General features: G+C 44.0%; 1 protein-coding gene across 1 annotated transcript in view; it reads left to right on the top strand.

Annotated features, from left to right (window-relative positions):
• The window catches only part of LOC102727553 (proteasome inhibitor PI31 subunit), a 41302-nt gene extending 22359 nt beyond the window's left edge, over window positions 1-18943 (top strand). Inside the window, exons 4-6 of the mRNA XM_081832275.1 lie at window positions 17099-17152; window positions 17830-17988; window positions 18516-18943. Coding sequence (XP_081688401.1) covers window positions 17099-17152; window positions 17830-17988; window positions 18516-18567 — 265 coding nt within the window. The 3' untranslated portion in view covers window positions 18568-18943. The remainder of the gene's footprint in view (window positions 1-17098; window positions 17153-17829; window positions 17989-18515) is intronic.
• The last annotated feature ends 5064 nt before the right edge of the window (window positions 18944-24007 follow it).

The following is a 24007-nucleotide window of genomic DNA, read 5'->3' as shown; positions in this document are numbered from 1 at the left end:
TGCAGAATGTGCCCTCCTCAATACCCACCACCAGGCTAACCCATCCTCCCACCCCCCTCCCCTCTAGAACCCTCAGTTTGTTTTTCAGAGTCCATCGTCTCTCATGGTTCGTCCACCCCTCCCCCATAGATCAATCTTAACACTAAAAATGGGATAGCCAGACATTAAGTGTCTTCTAATATGATGCAGTAGTAATTACACAGCAGCCTGGATGTAGATATAACTCCCAGATTAAAAGAAGCACGAAGGATAGAAGAATGAGTTAAATAGACACATGAGGATACATGTATTCCAGCCAAAACTGGAACATGAAAATTTTTTACAGGATAAATTAACCCTGTTTTCATTTTCAAATAAATGAATGGCATGAGGAAAAAAGGGAGAGTGGGGCTGTTATTAAAAGAGTTATGTCAACTAAATACAGTGTTGGACCGTGTTTGGATCTGTGGAGCCCTGATACCAAAACCAAAGACCTCACAAGAAAGCTACAAACCAGTATCCCTTTTGAATATAGATTTTAAAATCCTCAACAAAATACTGGCAAAACAAATCCAGCAACGTGGAAAAAGGATTATATACCATGACCAAAAGAAATTTATCCCAGAAGTGGTTGGTTTTACATCTGAAAATAAGTTAGTGTAACATACCACATTAATAGAACAGAGGACAAAAACCACATGTTCATTTCAACAGAGAAAAAGCATTTGACAAAATCCAACACCCTTTCATGATAAAAGGATTTAGCAATAGGAGTTTCTTAACTCAATAAATAGCATCTGCAGAAAGCCCACAGCTAATATCCTACTTAATGGAGAAAGACCAGATGCTTTCCCCCTAAGATCAGGAACAAGACAAGAATGTCTGCTCTTGTTGCTTTCATACAACATCATACTTGAGATTCTAGCCAGGACAATCACTTGAGAAAAAGGAAAAGTATCTAGATTAAAAAGGAAGATGTAAAACAAACTGTTTGCCAATTACATGAGATCCTCGTATATAGGATATCTGAAGGAATCTTCTAAAAAAAGCTTTTAAAATAAACAAGTTCAGCAATGTGACAGGATACATGATCAAAAAACACAAAAATCAGTTGTATTTCTGTACATTAGCAATGAACAATCTGAAAATTAAGGAAATGATCCCATTTATAATAACCCCCCCCAGAGAGAAAATACTTAAGAGTAAATTAAACAGAAGTTAACTTGTACACTGAAAACCAACAAAACATTTTTGAAATTAAGATATAAATAATGGAAAGACATTCTGTGTTTATAGATAGGAAGATTTAATATTGGCAATATTCTCCAAATTGATCTACATATTTAATGCAATCCCAATCCCAGAGTTTCTTGTTCGCAGGTTTTTTCTTTCCTGGGGTTTTTGTTTTTGTTTTTGTTTTCAGAAATTGTCAAGCTGATCCTAAAATGCATATGGAAATGCAAGAGAACCAGAATAACTAAAGCAATTTTGAAAAAGAAAAAAGTTAGAAGACGCACACTTTCCAATTTCAAAAGTTACTACAAAGCTACAGTAATCAAGACAGTGTGGTACTAGAATAAGGATAGACATATAAAGCCAAGGGAATAGAATTAAGATCCAGAAATAAACCCGTACATCCATGGGCAATTGATTTCAACAAGCGCGCCAAGACAATTCAACGGGGAAACAATAGTCTTTTCAAATGGTGCTGGAACAGCTCTATATCCACAGGCAAAAGAATGCAGTTGGACCCTTCCTCACACAGAAATTGACTTAAAATGGATCATAGACCTAGGCATAAGAGAACTATAACACTCCTAGAAGAAAACAGGAGTAAATCTTCATGACCTTGACAGTAGTTTCTTAGATACAACACCAAAAGCACAAATTGGACTTTGTCAAAATTAAAACCTTTTGTGCATCAAAGGACAGTCAAGAAAGTGAAAAGATAAGCCACAGAATGGGAGAGAGCATTTACAAATCATAGTTGATAATAGACTTGTATCCAGAATGCATAACCCTCACAACTCAGTAATAAAAAGACAACCCAATTTAAAAATGGTTCAACTGGCCCATGAGCATGTGAAAAGATGCTCAACATCATTAATCATTAGGGAAATGGAACTCCAAACCACAGTGAAATAGTACTTGTTTGTGCACATAATCACGTACAACTTCTGTACGTGAATGTCCATGGTATTATTCATACTAGCCAAAAAGTGGAAACAACCTAAATATCCATCAGCCGATGATCAAATACACAAAGTGACAGATGCATACAGTTGAATGTTACTCAGCAGTAAAAAAAAAGGATGAAGTACTGATGGATGTCACAACTTGTGTGAGCCTTGAAAACATTTTACTAAGTGAGAGGAGATATGTATTGTATGATTTTATGTGAATTGTCCAGAATAGGCAAATCCACAGAGACAGAAAGTAGAGTAGTCATTGCTAGGAACTGAGGTGGAGGGATTGGTGGGCACGAATAGGGAATGACTGCTGATGGGTACAGGGTTTCTTTTTTGGGGTGAGAAAATGTTCTAACTAGAATATTTGCACACTCTATGAACATCTAAAGACCAATTGCACTGTATATTTTAACTGGATGAGTTTTATAATATGTGAAATATATCTCAAACTGTAAAAGAGAAAAAAAAAAGGTCCTAGCCTTGGCTTTATTGGAACTGTGAACATATAACAAAGAAATGAGGTCCCTGAGTTCAGACTATAAGAGATTGCTCATGATTGAGACTTTGATGTCTTTCCTTCAACTAGAGAGTAGTTTGTTAGTACCTAAGTGGTATTTTATGGGTTCATCATCATACCAGCAGAAGTGATTTATTTAAAATTAGCTGCTGAATGCTTTCCCCCTTAGAAACAAGGTATAGGTATCCACTCTTCACCACTCTCACTCAGCGTAGTACCGAACATTTTGCTATCACATTAAGACAAGAAATAGAAGGGATCCAGATAAGAGAGGAAGAAATAAAACAGTTCATGTTTGCAGATGACATAATGGTCAAGATAGGAAATCCCAAGGAATCTACCAAATAATAGCAGTAACAACAGTAATAATAATGAGTTCAGCAACGGTACCAGCCCAGGGCTCAGAACAAATGTGAGCTGGTAACGCAAATGGGATCACAGATTTAAATGTGAAACTTAATGCTACAACACTTTAGAACTCACAGGAGAAAAATCTTCTGAATCTAGGGCTTGCTGAAGCGTTCGCAGGACACTAAAAGCACAATCTTTAACAGAAAGACATGGTTAAATTGTACTTCATCAAAATTAAAAATGTTTTGCTCTGTGAAAGACCCTGTTAGAATGAGAACATAAACTACAGCCTGGGAGAAAATGTTTACAAACCACACACCTGACAGAGCAATCGTATCTAGAAAGATCTAGAACACTCGAAACTCTACAGGTTAAAAAAAAAAACAATTAGAAAATGGGATGAGGATGTGAAGAGATAGCACACTAAAGGGATACACAGATGGCACATAGCACATGAAAAGGTATTCAGCACCATTAGCCATTAGGGAAATGGAAATTAAACAATGAAATCCTTCATTGGCTAAAATTAAAAATAGAAATGATACCAAATGCTGAGAGGGTGCAGAGAACCTCAATCTCTTATCCGTTGCTGGTGGGAATGTAAAATGGTACAGCCATTCAAGAACATTGGCAGTTTCCTAAGCAAACACTTCCTGGTAAGATCTAGAAATTGCACTCCTCTGCATTTATCTTAGAGAAACAAAAATTATGCCCACGCAGAAGCCTGTAGACAGATGTTCATAGTAGCTTTATTTGTAATAGCCAAAAACTGGAAACGATCCAGATGTCCCTGAGTTGGTGAGTGGGTAAGCACACTTACCCCGTGAATACTACTCAGCAGTGTAAAGGAGCGCACTGTTGATGCACACGGTTACGGTGGACCTCAGGGTCATCGTGCTGAGTGAAAAAAGCCAATTCTAAAAGGTCCCATACTGTACGATTCCACTTACACAACACTTTCAAAATAACAGTATTAATAGACGTGCTAAACAGGTTAGTGTTTGCCAGAGGTTAGGGAAGGGGCAGGCTGTAGGTGTGATTATAAAGGTGGGGGAGGTAGCATGAGGGAGCTTTGTGGTGGTATAACTTGGAGAAAACTGGGTGAAGGGTACACAGGATTTCTCTGCACTGTTTTTCCAACTTCCTATGACTCTATTTTAAAATAAAAAGTATTTAAAAATGTAGATGCTAAGGAGCCACTTAGGTTCTTAAGTTCACAGTATTTCTTGAGCTCACTAGGTGTGAGGCACTAGATCCAGCCTTGGGTGCTTTCGAGAAGACCAGTGACGCCATCTTCTCCTGCTGCCATCTCATCAGGGAAGGCCAGTGTCCTAGGGAGCACATGCAGGGGAAACCTGAACCACGCTTGGTGTTCAGGGAAGGCTTCCCCAAGAAGGGGCTGACCTCTCCGCAGGCTCCTAAAGAATGCGGAGGATGTGTCAGTCAGTGAAGAGTAGGGTAGGAAGGGTGTTCCAGCATTGAAGGCCTGACCTGTGCAGAGCCCCGGAAGGATAGGAAGTGGTTAGAGCCAAGTGCAGTGGTGGGGGCGGGGAGGGGGGCGGTAGTAAGGCAGAAAGCTGAGACTCGTTGTTTCAGCATACCACTCTTAGCACGTGGGACTTGGTCCCTTTTTTCCACCCCACCCACCTCCCCTGTATCAAGGAGAGAGTATTACATGGCGGTCTAGAGCGCAGGCCTTGGAAGTTGATCATCTAGATTCAAACCCTGACGTTGTAGCTTTACCTGTCCCTCAGTGAACACATTTAGCCTGGGAGCACCTTGGTCTCCTCATCTGCACCTTGAGAATTACTACACCTGTCTCAGAGGTCTCTCAGGATGTGGTGTGTCGAGTCCATTGCTGAGAATACAGTAAAGGTTTGATAAGATCCCATTCAGGTAGCAGGTCGAGATCAAAACCAGACTGAAGGTGAAATGAGTGGAGGGTCCTCCCAAAGACAGAACCTTTGATTATGTTTTTCAAGACTAGCCTCTTCCCCCAGAAAAGGATTGGATGCAGTAGAGCCACTTAGTGTGAGAGTGTGGACCTGGAGGTTGTGTTGGGTGACTGCATTTAGGCCCAGCCCCTTATGAACATTGTCCATTTATCATCAGCATTGTCTGCGCTTATCAAGGGGAGGAGTAACTGCCGTTTCTTGGCTGGTGGCTGTGTTGATCGCTGAACCAGGTGCTTTCATTTATGGGGGCTCATCTTCCAGGCAGGCCTGTGAGAAGATCAGTAGCATCCCTGCTTTACACAGGAGGAGACGGTGGATAAGGACGTAGCGTAACTGCCCAGCGTTACCTAACTGTGAGGGTGAGGACTGGGCCCTATGCTCTGCCTGTGCTCTCCCCACTGCACCCTTCAGTGCTAGTTCATGTAATAATCAGTTTGTGTACAAGTTCAGTATAGTGAGTGCACACGGAGTGTGGAGAAAAATCCATCTCCTTGCCCTCCCTCAGTTAGGTCTTTCTCAAGCCAGTCTGTCTCCCAGGACTAGGACACTGAACTACATGAGATGGTTGGAGAAGAGGCGAATGTTTAGGAGGCTTTTTGTCAGCCACTCACCCCCCCTCCACCCCCGCTCCTCGCCAGCCCCTTCCTCTGTCAGCACAGATGTCTGTAATGACATCGATTCCTTTATGAGGGCCCCCACCACCACCAAGTTGCCAGGCAACCAGCACTCACACTTTCACCTTTTTGTTTTTTCCTCAAATGCAGGATTTGGGGGTGGGGCCTGAGGGCAGGAAGGAGGGAAAAAGAGCAGCATGGGAGCCGGCCCATCTGGCTGCTGCAGGGTGTTCATTAGCCCATCACTGAACAGCCGCGGCTTGTCCTCTGAGTGGGAAAGAGCCTCTGCCTCCTTCCCTAGGATACGGTCCTGTGTCTCACCGCTTGCCTTCCACACCCCCATCTTCTGTAGCCCACCCCTGGGAACTTCCAAAAGCAAGCACATAGGGTGTCCGTCGTCGTGCAGAAAGAGATTTGCTTCCCTAAGTATGTGGAGATGTGTATCCAGACCTTGTCAAGGGCTACTGGGTCTGATGCTGGCTTCTAGGCCAGGACTACACGTAGAGAGGACGTTCCATTGTGATGGAGAATTGGTAGTGAAAAGTAGGTCTGTCCTACTCCTGAGATCTCTAGGGAAGAATTACTGAAAACAGACTATCTCTAAGGGAAGGGTTTTTTTTAATCTAAGCCTAACTTTTGTTGTTGTTGTCTTACGATTCTAACCCATTTCCCTTTGCTCCATCTGTCCTCAGTCAGACCGTATGCCCCAAATCCTATTTGCTGTTTTGAAAAACCAGTTTTTCCTACGCTTAACGGGCTTCACTAAAAATAAACCCTTAGATATAGAGCTCTTGTCATTCAAAATTCATTTTCAGTCCCAGTCTGTCTTTACATATTTTTAATGTTTCCAGTATTTTGTGTTCTGCATTTTCTTTTTAAAATTTCATAATCTATTTACTAAAGTGCTAAATATATCTTTTTTAGTATCTGATATTTTATCTTGCCGATATACTACAGTTTGCCTAACCTCCATGGGGTATTTTAAGCATGTTCAATTTCTCATCTTAAATAGTAAAGCTATATGCATCTGTATATAGTTTTTTTCTTTTGATTCATTGAGTTAAATTTTCCACACTGGCAGATCTCAACATTTTTGGTCTCAGAAACCCTCTTGAACTCTGAATTATTGAGGAAGAATTATTAAATTTTGAATTATTAAAGAGTTCTTGGGGCACTTAAGTGGCTCAGTTGGTTAAGTGACTGCCTTTGGCTCAGGTCATGATCCCGGGGTCCTGGGATCGAGTTCCGCTCAGGCTTCCTGCTCAGTGAGGAGTCTGCTTCTCCCTCTCCCTCTACTCCTACCCCCTGTTCATGCTCTCTCTCGCTCGCTTGCTCTCTCTCAAATAAAATCTTTTTTTAAAAAGAAGAGTTCTTGGGTTCTTATCAATCATTATTTACCATATTAAAAATTACAGCTGAAATTCTAAAAATACACTTTCATTCACTTAAAAACAACAATAATAAACCCATCACATGTTAACACAAATAAGAAATTTTTACAAAAATATTTTTTTTCCCAAACACAAAAATTCTGCGAGAAGAATGACTTGTTTCACATTGTGGCAGACCTATTTATCATCAGGCATGGAAGACAATTAGATTCTCATTTCTGCTTCTGCATTTAGTCTGCAGGCAGTGACGTTTTTGCTGAAGCCTTACCAAGACAAGTTATTAGATAAAAGAGAAGAGTAGTTTAATAATGTTTTGAGGGGTACCTGGGTGGCTCAGTTGGTTGGGCGTCTGACTCTGGATTTCGGCTCAGGTCATGATCTCCGGATCAAGGGATCGAGCCCCACGTCAGGCTCTGTGCTCAGTGCAGAGTCTGCTTGAGATTCTCGCTCTTTCTCCCTCTGCCCCTCCCCCTGCTCACCCACGCTGTAAGTAAGTAAGTAAATAAATAAAATCTTAAAAAATAAAAATTAAATTAAATCCACTGGTCTGTCATGTCCTTTGAGTGGATCTTTTACCCAGGTATGGTATTGGAAGAAGGTGTATTGATCATTTGGCAAATACTGGTTCACTGAGTTATGCAGATTTGCTAAATGCTGACTCATTTGATTATCCAATATCAAATCACATTTATTAATATTACCAATCTCATCACCATCAGTACTGGGAAGCCATCAAATTTGAATACAAACTTCCAAATTTTGGAAATTTGGAAAACTTGCTAATTTTCACTTGAAATCTTCAGTTTCATCATTGGCAACAATGTCAGTTGCTTTCCTTGTAGTAACAGGCTCACATTGTTTTGAATCTACTATGTAGCCCAAGTCTGAATAGCCGTGGTTTGTCTGTCAAGTCATTCATTAAGCAAAAATGGTTTTCCATGAAAAAATGGCCAGTTCAGCTAGCAACTTAACTGCAAAAGTATTGATAAGTACCATTGTACTTCTGTATGCGGCAGAAGCGCTTTATGCCTGTTTCCCAGTTCATCACACAGAATATAGTAAAAAAGAGGTGTGTTCAAAGATGGCAGTTTTAGAACACTTGGTAATTTTTTTGCTGCTTTATCAAGGACATTCTCAAGTGACACTAGATGTGTGTAGCGCGTGGCTGGTGAGGGAGGGCACGCTGACAGCTAGCTCAGGGCCGCTGCTTGGATTCGTGCTAAGGCTCCAGTGGTTTTGCTCACCACTGCTTTTGTACCATCAGTGCAAATTCAACACAGTGAAAAAAAGCACACAGCTTATAAGATGAAATAGCTTTGATCTCATGGACCTCCTGAAACGAGTTTCAGGGGACCCCCAGGATTCTATGGAGGACATTTTGCATCCTTTCTTTTTCGTTTTAAAAAATGTTTACAAGCCCTTTTAGATATCCCCTTTTGTTGGAAGAGTCTATCAAATCTCTTGCCCATTTTTCTCTTTCGTTGTCTTGTCTTTTTATGCCTATTTGTAGGCATTGTTTACATATTCTGGATTTCGGTCCTTTGTCAGATAAATGTATTACAAATATTTTCCCTCTATAGTTTGCCTTTTCACTCTGTCGGTGGTGTTTTTTTAAATTTAAATGTTCTTAATTTGTATGTAATTTAGTTTATCGATGCTTTCTCTTTATGTTTGGTGTTTTTTTGATCTGTTGAGAAATCTTTGCCCTACCCTAAGGTCATGGAGAATTTCTCATATATTTTCTTCTAGAAGCTTTGTTGTTTTACCTTTTATATTTAGATCTGTAATCCATTTGAAATTAATTTTCATGTGTGGTACAAGATAGGTTGATATTTTACTATATTGATATCCAGCACCATATTTTGAAAAGAATTATCCTATGTCACCTTAATAATTAAATTTTCATTTAATTTCATTAAATTATTAATCATGAAGCTATTATTCCCTGTTCTTAAAATTTGCCCTCATTGCTTTTCCTCTTGGAGCCAAATAAACTTGAGCTCTTTGGTTTTTTCCATGGATGGCCAAGTTAGTTCAATAATAATTATACAGCCTCTGGGCGCCTGGGTGGCTCAGACGGTTAAGCGTCTGCCTTCGGCTCAGGTCATGATCCCAGGGTCCTGGGATCGAGTCCCGCATCGGGCTCCCTGCTCCTTGGGAGCCTGATTCTCCCTCTGCTTCTCTCTCTCTCTCTCTCTCTGTCTCTCATGAATAAATAAATAAAATCTTAAAAATAATAATTATACAGCCTCTGCTTGTTGAGTGTCAGCTATTCCAAGCAACAAGCTAGGCCTTCATCCATATGTTCTTATTTAATCCTCTCAACCCCATGAGTTTGATAAGGGCTATCCCCATTACAAGTAAGGAAACTGAGGTTCATCTATAATAAGTAACTTGATCACAACCAGTATAAAGCGGAAATTGTGATATAATAATAGAATATTGGATACCACTTATTGAACTCTTCGTTATGTACCAGGTGTTACACTTTTGTAAACATTCTCATTTGATACTTAAAACAACCTTGAGAAATAGATAGTGTTGTCACATTTCACAGGAGAGAAAGCTAGGGCTTAGGGATTTCAGGGCCTGCCCTAAATCACACAGCTGTTAGGTGGTGAAGCCAGAATTTGAACTTGGGTCTAACTCTAAGACTTTGCTTTGACCTTCTCACAATCTGTTATTCCCAAGTAGGTCTAAGTGTTGCTTGTATGTCAAGCACTGTACTGGGCACTGGGAATACATGACGAGGTATGGACCCAGCCTTCAAGGAGTTCACAGTCGATCCAGGCTGATGGCCCTGTTCATTCCAGATCATAAGTCTTTTAAAAACAATGATGTATTTCTGAGGTCTGCTAAAGCACAGAGAAAAGGGTGATTATTCTGAAGGATTGAGTGGGACAAGATAGAAGGAAAGGCCTCACAGAGATAATACCTGATGGGCGAAGTTTTAAGGACTAATAAAAATTGTGTGATATTGGGAGTAATTAGCATGTATGGCTGAGGGGACAGTGGGTATAAATGAGGCTGTGAAATCATCTCGTGTGTGTGTGTGTGTGTGTGTGTGTTGGGGGGACAAGGGAGGGAACGGGGGCATCATATTTTGCCTGTACTGGCATACGGAAGGAGTAGGGGAATGTAAGGAGCACATCACGAGGGGCGCTGTGTGCTAAGGAGCTAGATTTGATCCTGGGTAATGGGACCCATCAGAACATTTGGGGTAGAAAGCAGTCTGGTTGGGACCCCTTGAACCACTGACTTTTCTTTTGAGGAATCCCAATTAGGTTCTGACAACTATTAATATTTAGTAAGCCCTTACTGTGTGCCAAGCAGTTACATTAAGTGTAAATTGTAATCTCTCTTATTCCTCATAACGAGAATGAGATAGGTGCTATTGTTATCTCCATTTTATAGAAAAGAAAACTGAGGCACAGAGAGGTTAATTAACTTACCCAAACCAACACAGCTCATAAACACTGGAGCAGGATTCAGCCCTTAGTATTTCCTCCTTGTAGCACACATGTCAGCAATCATTTTGAAAGAAACAATCTTGACTTAGATTGTTCCAAGAACAAAGAGAAAGTAGTGTGATGGAGCTCAGTAAACTGGTGGGGTAGAGAGGTGGGTGATGACACTGTAGGGGTAAGCATGGGCCAGGGCATGCAGAGCCTTGGGGGCAAGATCAGAAGCAGTAGGAACCCCTGGGTGTGCTTAACAAAGGAGGGACTTCATACTGTTTACATTTTATTTTTGAATCTCTCTGGTTCCTTTGTAGAGAATGGATCATAAAGGGACAAGAGTAGAAACAGGAAGACCAGGTCAGGAGCTGACACAGGCACCCAGGCAAGAAACAGTGGTGGTAGGTAGTAAATGGCAGACAAAGCAGATGATCTTGGGTATATTTGGAAGTATACCTGACAGGACTTGCTGATGGGTTAGCTTGACAAAGGAGAGACAAATCAAGGATGATGCGCATGGGGTTTTTTAGCCAAAGTCATTTCTAATTTGGTGCTACCACAGCTAACACCTCAGTGAACATGCTTTCAAACTTAGAGCACATCTCTGGATATTTCCTTAGCGTACATTGCTGAAAGTAGAATTACTCCATTAAGGACTAAGCCTGTTTTTAAGATTTTGATGTTGCCCAGTTGTCCTCCTGAACAGTTGTACTACTGGGCATTCCCACTATATTTTGATGTTTCCCTATCCTTGCCATATTGCTGGAATTAGTCTCCATTTCCTTTCAAATTATTTAGAAAAGCATCATCCCCATAACATTTGTAAACTAATTGAACCCAAATTCAGTTGTTTGTTTTTGTATGACTTGAGGTCCCCTTTCCTCATTGGCTGTTGGCTTAGGGCCTCTCTCTCAGCTCCTGAAGACTTGCGACATCTCTTCTCACGTGGCCTCCTCCATCTTCAAAGCCAGCAATAGTTTGTCAAGCCCTTCTCATGCTTTGACTCTCCCCTTCCACCTTCTTCTCTTCTGCTGCCAACTAGAGAAAGTTTTCTACTTTTTTAAGGTCTTATATGAGTAGATTAGCCTATTCAGATCATCGCCCCTTTGTGAAGTCAGCTGTGCCATATTACATAAAACAATCACAAGAGTGATTTCTCATCACATACACAGGTTCTGGGGATTAGACAGCATGGAATTCTGAGCAGGGCCATTTCAAGAAATGTTACCTACCACAGTCTACCCTCTGGCCTCCCAAATGCAAAATACATCTTCCCTCCCCTAAGGTTCTTAAGAGTCTTACCCATTACTGTATCAGCTCAGTGTCAAATCTTACCTGAATCTCCTGAGCTAGCAGGACCCAATCTCACCTTCTAAATTGTCTAAGTCAGGTGCAATTGAAGCTCCTGAACACAACTCCTATCTTTTGACCAGAGAAACAGATTTGCCTCCATCATACAGTGGTGGGACAAGCAGAGGATAACAGTTACTGATTTCTGAGAGGAAAAAAACATGTGCACAAAAATTATTAATTGCACCATTATTTATAGTTACACAGACCAGAAGCAGTATCAGTACCCACAGTCAAAGATGAAATGTTAAAAATTTGCTTCACTTGAATGAGTATTACTTGGTCATTAAAAATGTCAATAGCAAAGACAGACAACTTGGGAAATACAGGACATAAGTGGAGGAAAGCGGTGGGATCTAAAATTATAATATTATAATTTTATAAAAGCATGTTTATGAAAGAAGACTAGAAAAGAATAGCAAAAAGAATCGTGTTTATGGTGACATTTTTCTTACAATTTGTTAGTATAATTTATGCATATCTTTTTTTTCTCTTAAAAATCTTTGTTCACCTAGCCTAAATGCAATACTTCCCAGCCATTCTCCACCCTTGAACTCACAGGATATCCTCAGGGTGGGGAAAAGGAAAGGGTTAGTGTCCCACTTGCTCAGAGCACTGTGACTGGTGCTCCACATGACCATGTATGTACACTTTTGTCTACACTTCTCAGCATCCCCATGTCCTCAGTCCTAGGTTTCCACACTTAGCAGAACAAAGTAGATAATCCCAGACCACCAGAATTTCCCACCTGAACTTGTACTCTGACAGGCCTAGCCATTTGTGTTCCCCAGACTAGCAAAATCAGGTCACTTGAGAACTTGTGAAAAGTGCAGAATCTCAAGTCCCATTCTTGGTCTTCTGTATTAAAATCTGTACTTTAGCAAGATCCTGCATTGATTCATCTGCACATAACAGTTTGAGTACAATGGCCGAGGTGGTTCAGACAGTGCAGCACATACGTGGTACAGAACTGAAGAGCACTGCAAAAGGCTTTGAAAACAGAACTGACATTGAAACCAGAATTTGGATCCTGAACCCAGCTATGTTGATTGCCTTCTAAAACAAAAATAGCAGGATTCCTCCAGAGCTTCATGACAAATGTTCAGACTTTGCAGGATACAATCCTAAGTTACTGGGCATGCAGAGAACCAAGAAAATGTCAACTCACAAAAAGACAACAGATGCCAGCACCGAGATGACACAGATGTTGGAATTATCTGGCAAAGATATAAAGCGGCTATTATAAAAATGCTCCAAGAAGTGAGGGCAAACAGTCTTGAAATGAGGGGAATAATAGGTCTCAGCAAAGAAATAAGAAGCTATAAAGAAGAACCAAATGGAAATTTTAGAATTGAAAAATAAAATAATCAAAATAACCTCACTGGATGAATGAGTATCATCAGAATGGTTAAATAACAGAAGAAAGAGTGAACTTGAAGATAGAACACTAGAAATTATCCTGTCTCAAGACAGAGGGAAAAAAAGATTTAAAAATGAGGTTTCAGGGATTTGTGGGCAAATTATAAAAGATCTAACATTGGGGTGATCAGAGTCTCAGAAGAGAAAGAATACAGTACAGAAGAATTATTTGAAGAAAATAATGCCTGAAAACTTCCCAGATCGGGTAAAAGACATAGACCCACAAATTCAAAAAACTCAGCAAACCCTAAATAGGATAAACCCAAGGAAGTCCATGTGTGGACATGTAATCAAACTGCTTAAAACTAAAGATCAAGGGCGCCTGGGTGGCTCAGTTGGTTAAGCAGCTGCCTTCGGCTCAGGTCATGATCCTGGAGTCCCGGGATCGAGTCCCGCATCGGGCTCCCTGCTCGGCGGGGAGTCTGCTTCTCCCTTTGACAGACCTCCCCCCTCTCATGCTCTCTCTCTCTCATTCTCTCTCTCAAATAAATAAATAAAATCTTTAAAAAAAACAAAAAAAAAACTAAAGATCAAGAAAAAAATCATGAAAGCAGCTAGGGAAAACAATGACTTGCTTACAGAAGAATAAGAACTTGAATGTTGATTTCTCATCAGAAATCATGGACACCAGGAAGAAGTAGATCCATATTCTTAAAGTGTGGAGAAAAAAGAATTGTTAACCCAGAATTCTTAATCCAGAATTTATTTCCGAAGGATATTAAGATATTCTTAGCGAAAGGAAACTAAGAGAATTCTTTGTCAGCAGCTCTTCTCAAAAGGAATTGCTAAAGGAAGTTCTTCAGACAGAAGGCAAATGATACCAGATGGAGACTTGGAACATCAGGAATGAAAGAAGAGCAATAGAAAAGGTAAATGTCTGGGTAAATATAATTGACTGCTCTCCTCTTGAATTCTCCAAAATATGTTAAAGTTGAAAGCAAAAATCACAGCATCTCAGTGTATGTTGGTGTAATGCGGATCAACTCAAGCATAAAGGGAGAAGAATAAGTGGACCTGTCTATGCTGGTACAGTCTTGGCCTTCTACTTGAAATGGTAAAATACTGTTTCTAAGTAGACTGAAGAAGTTAAGTATATATATTCAATCCTTGGAGCAACCACTTGGGAAAAAACTCTACAAAGAGATCTAGTCAGAGGCCCTAAAATTAATAAAAAAAAAAAAGGTAACAGAGGGAACAGTTGGAAAACAAATAATAAATGATAGATATAAATCTAAACATCTCACATAAAATCACATTAAATGTAAATGGTCTCAATACATCAGTTAAAGAGCATGGGTTTTGAAGTTGGGCAGACCTGGGATGAATATTATATTGGCCACTTACTACTCTTGTGGCCTTGTATAAGAAGCCTTGCTTCTCTGAGCATCAGTTTCCTCATCTGTAAAATAAGAATAAAAATCATGTATTCAGAGGGCTGCTGCAAAGACAAAAGGAGATAATGTATATAAGGAACGCAGCACATCCATCTGTTAAAAAAGTAGGAGAGATGCATATTTGCTCACTCTATATGTAGAGTATCTTTGGAAGGACATATGAGAAACTGATATCTTAGTCATCTATAGAAGACCTAGGAGGCTGGGGAACAGAGGTGAGAAGGAGAATTTTTACTTTTCTGGGCTCATAATCTTTTATGTGCAATTCTGATATCAAAAGAGCTCTGGAAACCAAGGGGTTTTTTTCCATAAGACTGGTGCCAAACCTTGTTCGGTAGCAAAACCTGACCTGAAATGAGGAGTGAGTGTTGTTTTTATCTAAGAGGAGAGGGGAGCACAGAAGGAAGAAATTGTGTGTGGTCAGGACCACCCTCCCATTCCCTAGAGGGGCCCCATTGCAGCTGGGACATATGGTCCCATGGGCCCAGCCAGGCTCTTTCGCCTGTAGCGTTAGTGTGTAACACTCTCCTTCAGTTGATTACCAGATGAAGTAGTAGGGGCTTGATTCCAGAGACCATATACAAAAATTACCTTTCTTTTAATCCCTGTAGCCTGCCTCATTCAACACATTCTGGACTGAGACTATTTTAATGTGGCTTCTGAGCGTGCACTTAACGAGTTCACAGAAGTGTGCATGTGTTACAGTGAGGGTGTGTTAAGTGTTGAGTCAAAGGATATGCTGTGACAATTTCAAGTACCCAGTGGTCAGGGCGGGCCCGGCAGCTGCCTTTCCAGCCTCCATTGTTCTCCCTGCCCCACGCTCTGTGGCCCAGGAGAGAGAAAGAGAGAAGGCTGCGTGTTTCAGGAGCAATACGGCTCTGTTCTCCCAGGTGTTCTTATAGCCATTAGAAGCCCCTTCTGTTTGCTGATCTGTAGCAGGGCAGGTCATGGGGATAGTAAGTAAGGTGTTCGCAACTCTCCAGCACACCTGGTGTATCCAGGGTGGCAGGATGATAACAGAGGTCACCGGAAACTTCCACCACCAGCTCCATGAACCATAACTTGGGAACAGTCATCTAGGTCAGGAAAAATTCCTTCCCTTGGAAACCTAGCTACATCCACCTAAATCACAGTATCCTTTCCAGCATATTAGGTAGAACTGGCTGAAGAAACACCTTCTTCTGGATTTTTTTCCCAGTTCTTTACTTAATGGCTCCTTACCTAATAAGCATATTTTAGCCGCTGTTTAGCTCCAGAGGTCTGGCAGGAACACCCCACCCCACCCCCAACCTCACAACTGCCGGGTTCGTATCGCTCGCTAGGACTCCAGGCAGACTCTAAAGCACGCTTTTGCAAATTCTAAATATTTTTTGTTTTATTTTATCCATATCCTTTATAGAAAAAAGCAGGAAAGTATAAAGAAAATCATTTCAGGAGTAAGTTACCACTGTTTATATTTTCAGTGTGCTTCTTTCTAGTTTTATTTATACATACACACCCACACACGCATTTCTCACCGTTGATTTCCTAGGCTATTCCTAGGCTGTCCTTTTCCCCCACAGTTAACGCTGGAGCATAAGCATCTTTTCATCTCACTTTGAAACTCTCTAAGAACATTGTCTCCATAATTGCATTTAGGGATATACCATAACGTGCCTAACTGGTCCCTATTTAGGCCAACTCCAGTTCCCTTGATCAAAGTCTCTATGGTGCTATTTTAATTTGAATGATGTATTCTTTAAGATGGATACTTAGATATGAAACTATTGGGTCAAAGAGTCTAAGACTTCTGAAAGACGCCTGTTATGGTGTGTATGTTAGACAGTACAGGTCGCTCTCCAGAAGGCACACCCTCGTAATGCTTCTGGCTTGCGCATTCCCAGTGAGAGTAAAAATGGGCTCTTGGTGTTGGGGTGCATAACTCTTCAAGGTGACAGTGGTTTGTGGCCCTCCGGTGGGCTGCAGTGCGTAAACAGATATGCGGTGTCTGTGGGAACGAAGTGGCCTCTGTAGAGGCCGTCATGGAAAAAGGCTGCGGAGCCCTGTTCTAGCTGTGTGCAGGCACCCATCTCACGATCCATCCTGTAAGCTTTTAAATCTTGGTCTTGGCGTTCTGATTTCAGTGTTCGGATGTTTTCTGATCTAAAAGTTCTTGGTTCTTTACACAAAGTTTAGGAACTTGAGAAAAATGTAAATAAATAAAATTTTATGTGGAGGTTAATATTTGTATTTTTGACAGTATTGGGATCCTCCTTGTGTTTGATTTGTGGTCAGCTCTTTTCAGTATTGCCCCTGTAACATTATCAGCGTTAGTCTGTGTCGAAGACCACTTTGAAGTATCCCTTGTGTTATGGTCTCAGGCAGGGCTCTCCCCTGCCTGGGAGTGGAGTTGTGACCCCACGGGCGTCGCGTTCAAGCCCCTGGGAACCCAGGTGCCCGACTGCTCTGGGACTTGTGATAATTGCCCCTTGTTTGTTTCAGGTGTGATCCCCTGGGCCCGTTTGCTGTCGGGGGAGAGGACCTGGACCCCTTTGGGTGAGTACTGCTGGGGAGGGGTCAGCAACACAGCCTACTCCTGTGACTTTTCAGCCCCTGCTCATCTTCGAACCTTAGAGCTTTCCGTCAGTCTTCCTTTGGGGTGAAGGAGGCCGCCGTGGCTGAGCGGCTGCTAAGTCCCCCCACTGTTCTACTCTGCCGTGCCTGGAGCCCTGCAGCGAGCTCTGCTGTGGGGGAGGGCCGAGCAAGCCAGGCAGGCAGCTCTTCTGTCACCTGCTGGCCCCAGTGGGGGGTCACAGATCACCCTGAGGCCCTCTAAGGAAACCGCAAGAAAGCCAGCATCATGAATTGTCTCAATGCTGCTACTAGTCCGTAGACCTAAAGTAGTGCCCTGCGGAGCCTTGCGATGGTTCTTCATGGACCTTGACATTCTGGCACCTGTTCTTGATCAAATTGTCCCCCTTGGGTGTAGGACATGGCAGGAATCTCTGTTTTGTGGGTTCAGGGAGCCTGGAGAGCTACAAGGACAGGCCGCGTGCTCTTGGTCTTCTTGTTCTTGCCCATTTCTGCTGGCGCTCAGGTAACCATCCACCTGTGTCTGCTTGAGCTGTCCACAGTAGCTGGCCCGGGCATTGTTAGTCCACTCTCCCCTCCTTCGCCTCTTCTCCAGCAGCTCCTTGCCACACCTGCTCACCCATCTTTTCTTCTTGCTTCAGGTGTCGGAGAGGTGGCATGATTGTGGATCCCCTGAGGTCTGGCTTCCCAAGAGCACTCATTGACCCATCCTCGGGCCTCCCAAACCGTCTTCCTCCAGGAGCTGTGCCCCCAGGAGCACGCTTTGACCCCTTTGGACCCATTGGGACCAGCCCATCTGGGTAGGTACTCACTCAGGCATGCTGGGAAGTAGGGCCTGATGGCAGCTCCGCCCAGCGTTGCAGGAACAAGGGGTGTGACTGCAGGTGCAGAGGTGCTGCGGCTGCATCCACCACTGCCAAGGGAGTGGGGCTGCCTCCAGGCCCCTGCCTGATGGCTCCCTGGAGCTCCCCATTCCTCGGTGCCCCCCTTCCCCCAGCCCCCTTCAGGGAGCACTCAGAGGAGGAAGAGCTTCTCACACTTACTGAAGTTTAGTCTGTGTCGGGGACTCGCTGGATCCTAATAGCAACACTCCTGGGTGCATATTACCCTTCACATCCTATAGAAATCAAGGCCCTGAAAGATGAATTAACTTCTCCCAGGTGGGAGAATCAGGATTCAAGCCCTGGCTGTAGAGCACATGCTCTTCAGCCCCACAAAGTACCGCATCGTTCTGGAGGACAGGCTCCCTCTGCCCTCAGGGCCCATCTGCCTGTGTGCCCCGGCCCCTCCATTACTCCCAACTCACCAGCCCCTCTTTCCATTCCAGACCTAACCCAGACCATCTCCCCCCGCCGGGCTTCGATGACATGTACCTGTGAAGGCCTCAAGAATGTAACATCCCAGCCTTCCCTCCACTGTCCTGGAGCTGCCACCGCTGGCCCCATCAGCAACCGTGTTCTTGCGGGCTGGGGGCAAGGGACTCTGCCCATGTGTTTGTGGGCCGGCTGGGATCGCCTCCCCACCCCCTATCAGAGCCAAGGCACCTGCTGCAGCTCTCCACCTGGCTGCATATAGGTCCCAAAGAGAAATCAGTGTGTCTCTCTCACCACCAGCTCCCCCACACTTCTCAAGGGAGACTCCGGCAACATCTCCCCTCGGCCCGATGCTGTCCCAGCTGCAGCACCATAAGAACAGAACACATTTTGGATGTTATTATAAGAACCAAATGTCAATACAAAAATCATGTTGCCAGTCTCCCACTGTTCTTTACTGCCCAGCTCCTTCCATTTCTGAGACTCGAGAGTTTAATCTTTGTGGGGCTAAATGACTCTTCTCCTACCCACGGCCTGTTCTTGCTTCTTAGGCCCCTTCCCGTCATAAATTGCTTTCTTGCTCCTGACATCACTGAGGTGGGTCCCAGTGTGGTTGCAAGGCCAAAAATGAGGGGCTGGAAACCCCATAGGGCCACAAGGATGACTTTCACAAGGGCAGGCACACTGCAGAAAGCCTGCGTCATTCTGAGAAGGGCAGCATCCTCCAGTCCCGCCTGTCTGCGCACATCCTCCGGTCCGTCTGTGCCTGGACGATGGCAGCCTCTAAGCAGAAGAATAAACAGACTGGAGGGCTGATCTCATTTCTGCCACTGACTTACTGAGCTGACCCAAAGGGCTTTCCCCTCCCAGGGCTTTCTTGTTGCCTATGAAATCTGAGGGGCCCTTCCTACTCTAAAACATTCTGGTGTCTGCTTCTGTGTGTGGCCACCTGTAGAAACGGGGGCAAAGGAAGGAATGAAGTTTCGAGGCTCTGTCTGGTACTTACCTACAGAGTAACTCGGTGCCCCTCGGGGCCCAGACAAGAGGGAGCTGAGGAGCATGGGCTCCATCTGGGTATGGTATTGAACTCTGGCAGGAGCAGGGAGCCCAGCCTCTAGAAGCCTGTGGCCTTTGTCCAGGCCCGCCTGACCTCTGGTGTTCTCCGGATCCTTTTCAGCCCGAGGCCTGACAGACGTGGTCAGTGATGAACCCCTCTGCTGGAGTGGAAAGAGCACCATAGAGCACCAGGCTCAGAGGCAAGAGATCAAGGCACTAGTCACTTTCCTTCCACAACTAGCATTTCATCCGTGGGTGGGTCCTTTTACTTCTCAGCTCCTTGGGTTCTTTCCCTGATATTAGGGCATACTATTTATCTATGGGCAGAGGGTAGGCTACCAGAGCCTTCCTGAGGTGTGTGCTAATATGCTCTAGCCTGGGACTGCCTGTCTGAGTGTGGGTTAGGGGTACACTAAACTGGGGCCTGGGTGGGGAGGCTAGCATGAGCAGGCTTGGGCATTTCTGGCAGACCCCATCTCAAGCACTGATTTGGTAAAAGACCACCTCACAGCCTTGAGAACATTTCTGCTCTGCAGAGAGACTCAGAGATTGGGCAGAGCTACAAATGGAATCACCAGTCATAGTCTTCTTCCTCAGGGGCCTGCAAATGGGTGGAATGTTTTTGTTTTGGAATTGGTTCATACCTGCTACGGAAAGGACTTGGGGCACTTTTGTCACACAAACATCCTTTATTATGAAAGGAAGCATTTAAAGAAACATCACACTAGAAACCATCAGACAAGCAGGGAAAGTAGATCACTTTTAGAACCAGGATTCGAGGAAAAGATGATTGGAACAATAGATTTGCCACTTAGGTTTTCTAGTAGCAAAGGTCGAAAGGGTGGTCTTCGACATAATTCTGTTTTCTGAGAACAGAAACTTCCTGACTTTCATCTGCAGAATCAGCCATTTTTTGCATGGGTCTCCTTGTATCAGGGACACTAAGGAACACAGACAATGTCTTAGTTGTGTGGGGGGAGGTGAACGGGGCCTTCAGCAGCTTCCACATCATGCTGCCACTTCCCTCCTTCCAGCCATGAGCAGTCCCCAGGCAGCCAGCGGGAATGGTTGCGGGTATGTCTTGTGGAACTCGAAAGGTGGAAGCCTAACAATAAAATCAGCACTCAATAACCTGTTACTTTTTTTTCTTTTAATAACAGCTTTATTGAGATATACTTCACATACCCATAAAGTTTACCCTTTTAAAGTGTGCGATTCCGTGGTTTTTAGCGTCTTCACAGTGTAGTCGTCCATCACCACGTCGAATTCCTGAACATTTTTTACCACCTCAAAAAGAAACCCCCGTAACCTGTTAACAGTCACCCCCGCCCCAGCCCCCCTCCAGCCCCAGGCAACCACTAGTCTGTTTTCTCTCTAAGGATTTGCCTGTTCTGGACAGTTCTTCTAAGTAGAATCACACAATATGTGGCCTTTGTGTCTGGCTTCTTCCACTTCACGTTTTCAAGATTCATGTCCACGCTGTAGCCGGTGTTAAGTACTACATTCCTTTTTTTTAATTTTTTTTTTTTTTTAGATTTTATTTATTTGCGAGAAAGAGAATGAGAGACAGAGACCATGAGAGGGAGGAGGGTCAGAGGGAGAAGCAGACTCCCTGCTGAGCAGGGAGCCCGATGTGGGACTCGATCCCGGGACTCCAGGATCATGACCTGAGCTGAAGGCAGTCGCCCAACCAACTGATCCACCCAGGCACCCGGGCTACATTCCTTTTGATGGCTGAAGAATATTCCATTGTGTGGATATATACCACATTTTCTTTATCCGCTTAGCAGTTAATGGACAGTTGTTGGGTTGTTTCCGCTTTTTTTTTTTTTTTTTTTTTTAAAGATTTTATTTATTTATTTGACAGAGAGACAGCGAGAGCAGGAACACAAGCAGGGGGAGTGGGAGAGGGATAAGCAGGCTTCCTGCCGAGCAGGGAGCCCGATGTGGGACTCGATCCCAGGACCCTGGGATCATGACCTGAGCCGAAGGCAGACGCTTAACGACTGAGCCACCCAGGCGCCCGGTTGTTTCCGCTTTTTGTCTATGTGAATAATGCTGCTGTGGACATTTGTGTACAGGTTTTTGTGTAGACCTAGGTTTTCATTTCTCTTGGGTCTATACCTAGGAGTGGAATTGCTTGATTGTGTGGCAATTCAGTTTAACTTTTTGAAGAACTGCTAGACTTTTCCAAACTGGCCGCACCATACCCTGACGGTGGGCATGAAGGTTCTAGTTTTTCCACATCCTCGCCAGTACTTGCTAGTCTTCTTGCGTAGAGCCATCCTAGTAGGTACGAAGTGGTATCTCATTGTGGTTTTGTTTTCTGTTTGTTTTTAAAAAAAAGAACTTGACCTAGGCTGAGCAAGACAGAGACCAGAACCTGTCACCCCTGGGGAGAAGAGCATGGCTTTGGTAGGAGCCACCTTGGGGTGACCGTGGCTGGTAAGCTACAGAGGGGTTGGTTTGACTTCGAAAGGTTCTGGTCAGGATGTGCTATAGGACAGGTCTTGTCTGTAGGCAAGTTCTCATGACCTCTCCAGGTCTAGTGCAGTTCATGGCACTGCTTTTGCTTGGTTTGAAATTTCTGTGTTTACCCAGTGGCTTACAAGGAAAAGAAACGTTTGATTCCAAATCTTTATCTTATGGTGACCTGCCATAGACCACTTGTCCTACCTCTGGCAGCCCCCACGTCCCCCATCTTCTGTTCCTTGCCTTGTTTCCTTCCCACTTCTAGAGCTGGCCCTGTTTCTCTTTGCTTCTGTCTACTCCGTGTCCTGGGTCTGGCTGCACCAGGGCCGGGGTAGAGAGGACTACTGCAGCCACACTTCCCAGCTTGCCTGGGCTTAACAGTCTCCTGTGGTGCTTGCTCAAAGTACACAGTACATCCTGGCCGCAACCCACACCTCGATCCGGATTTCTAGGGTCGGGCTTTTAAATCTGTTTTTTATGAATTCCTCAGATGCTTATGATCCGGCAAGTTTGATCCCAAGAAGGAAAGGGAAGACTCTCTGTCCTTGCTACTCAAACCAGCTGCACCGGCAGCATCACCTGGGAACTTGTTAGAAATGCAGAATCCCGGGTTCCACCCCAGACTTAGTAAACAAGAATCTGCATTTTAACAAGTTCACCAGGTGATTCACGTGCACATGAAAAGTTTGAGATGCTCCAGTGTAATATCTGTATCGCTTCCTTTCACCTGGCTATCGGGTGCAAAGGATTCAGCCAGTCTTCTTGGTTCATGACACACTATGACTAACATATGCAAGAACTCCCTCATATTGTTTTTCAAGTTTTGGCCCCGTACCCATTCCATTCCCTTGCCCCCATGGGTCACTCACATGTGTTTCATATATGTGTCTAAATATGCATGTACCCTTGTAAAATAGCATACGTTATATCTTCAAATCATGACAACCATAATAAGGTAGTGTCCTCATTCTCTAGATGAGAAAAAGAGGGTTTGAAAAGGTCCAGCCTTACTCGAAGCCAAGCAGGAGTCTGAGCATCAGGCAGGTATGGGTATGACTCACAGACTTCCCTTTGCTGGTGCGTGGCCTTATCTGCAGTCAGCCATACCTCTACCTTTAGGATTGTTGCAGGGTCCTACCAAATAGTGTGTCTTATAAACAGATAGTTGGAGCTCAGTGGGTGCCAGTTATTACTGAGGCCACACGGATGGATACAGCTGAGGGCTCAAGATAAGGCTGCCCTCCAATGCAAGAAACAAGTATTTATCTGGTGCCCACCGTATACTTGGTTTTCCTAGTCTCGTGTAGTACTCTAGCCACCCGCAAGGTAAACACTGTTAGCAGCAGTGGTTGCCGTGCTAGGCTTGCCCCTCAAGGGATGGCAGAACCATGATGGGAACCTGGGTCAGCCTGGTTCTCAAGCCAGTGCTCTTTCGTAGAACTGCTGTACCCAGATCCCCACACCCTCTCCAGGGGAGAGGCATGGATCTCTGTGCAAAACCCATTCCTGAAGCTGGAAGTCTTCCCTTCCACCTCCCTCCCCCCTCAGCTAGGCTGAGTGTTAGAGGAAGGGGCCATCCAGGTTCAGCACCCTGGTCAGCACCATCCTTCTGTGCAGCTGCCTCTGGGCCTGGGTAAGCCCAACCGTGGTGGCTGCTCTTCAATCCAGGATGGCCCACTCCTGGGGCAGGCAGGCATCCCTAAGAGAAAGGGACCCGGACCTAGGTGTTCTGCTTCCAAGACAGTCCTGCCCTCCCCTCCTTCAGATTAGAATCATAGGAATGCAGTTTCATCCTGTAGGCTTCCTGGTTCCCAGGACATAAATTCAAGTGAGAAGCCTATGAAGAAGAGGGGGACAGGCAGAGGGCCTGAGCCATGGCAAGTCCTGGGCAAGTCCTGCCCCCTATGGGTTTCCGCATCAGTACAATGGGGTTAAAGGTCGACCTGACTGTCTCTAAGATCCTGCCCATCTGTGAGAA

Source organism: Leptonychotes weddellii, chromosome 10, assembly GCF_054177405.1.
Source record: "Leptonychotes weddellii isolate Sample4059 chromosome 10, ASM5417740v2, whole genome shotgun sequence".
NCBI classification, from domain to species: domain Eukaryota; kingdom Metazoa; phylum Chordata; class Mammalia; order Carnivora; family Phocidae; genus Leptonychotes; species Leptonychotes weddellii.
Note: the sequence above shows the minus strand (reverse complement) of the source record. Positions and strands in the feature narration are given on the sequence as shown.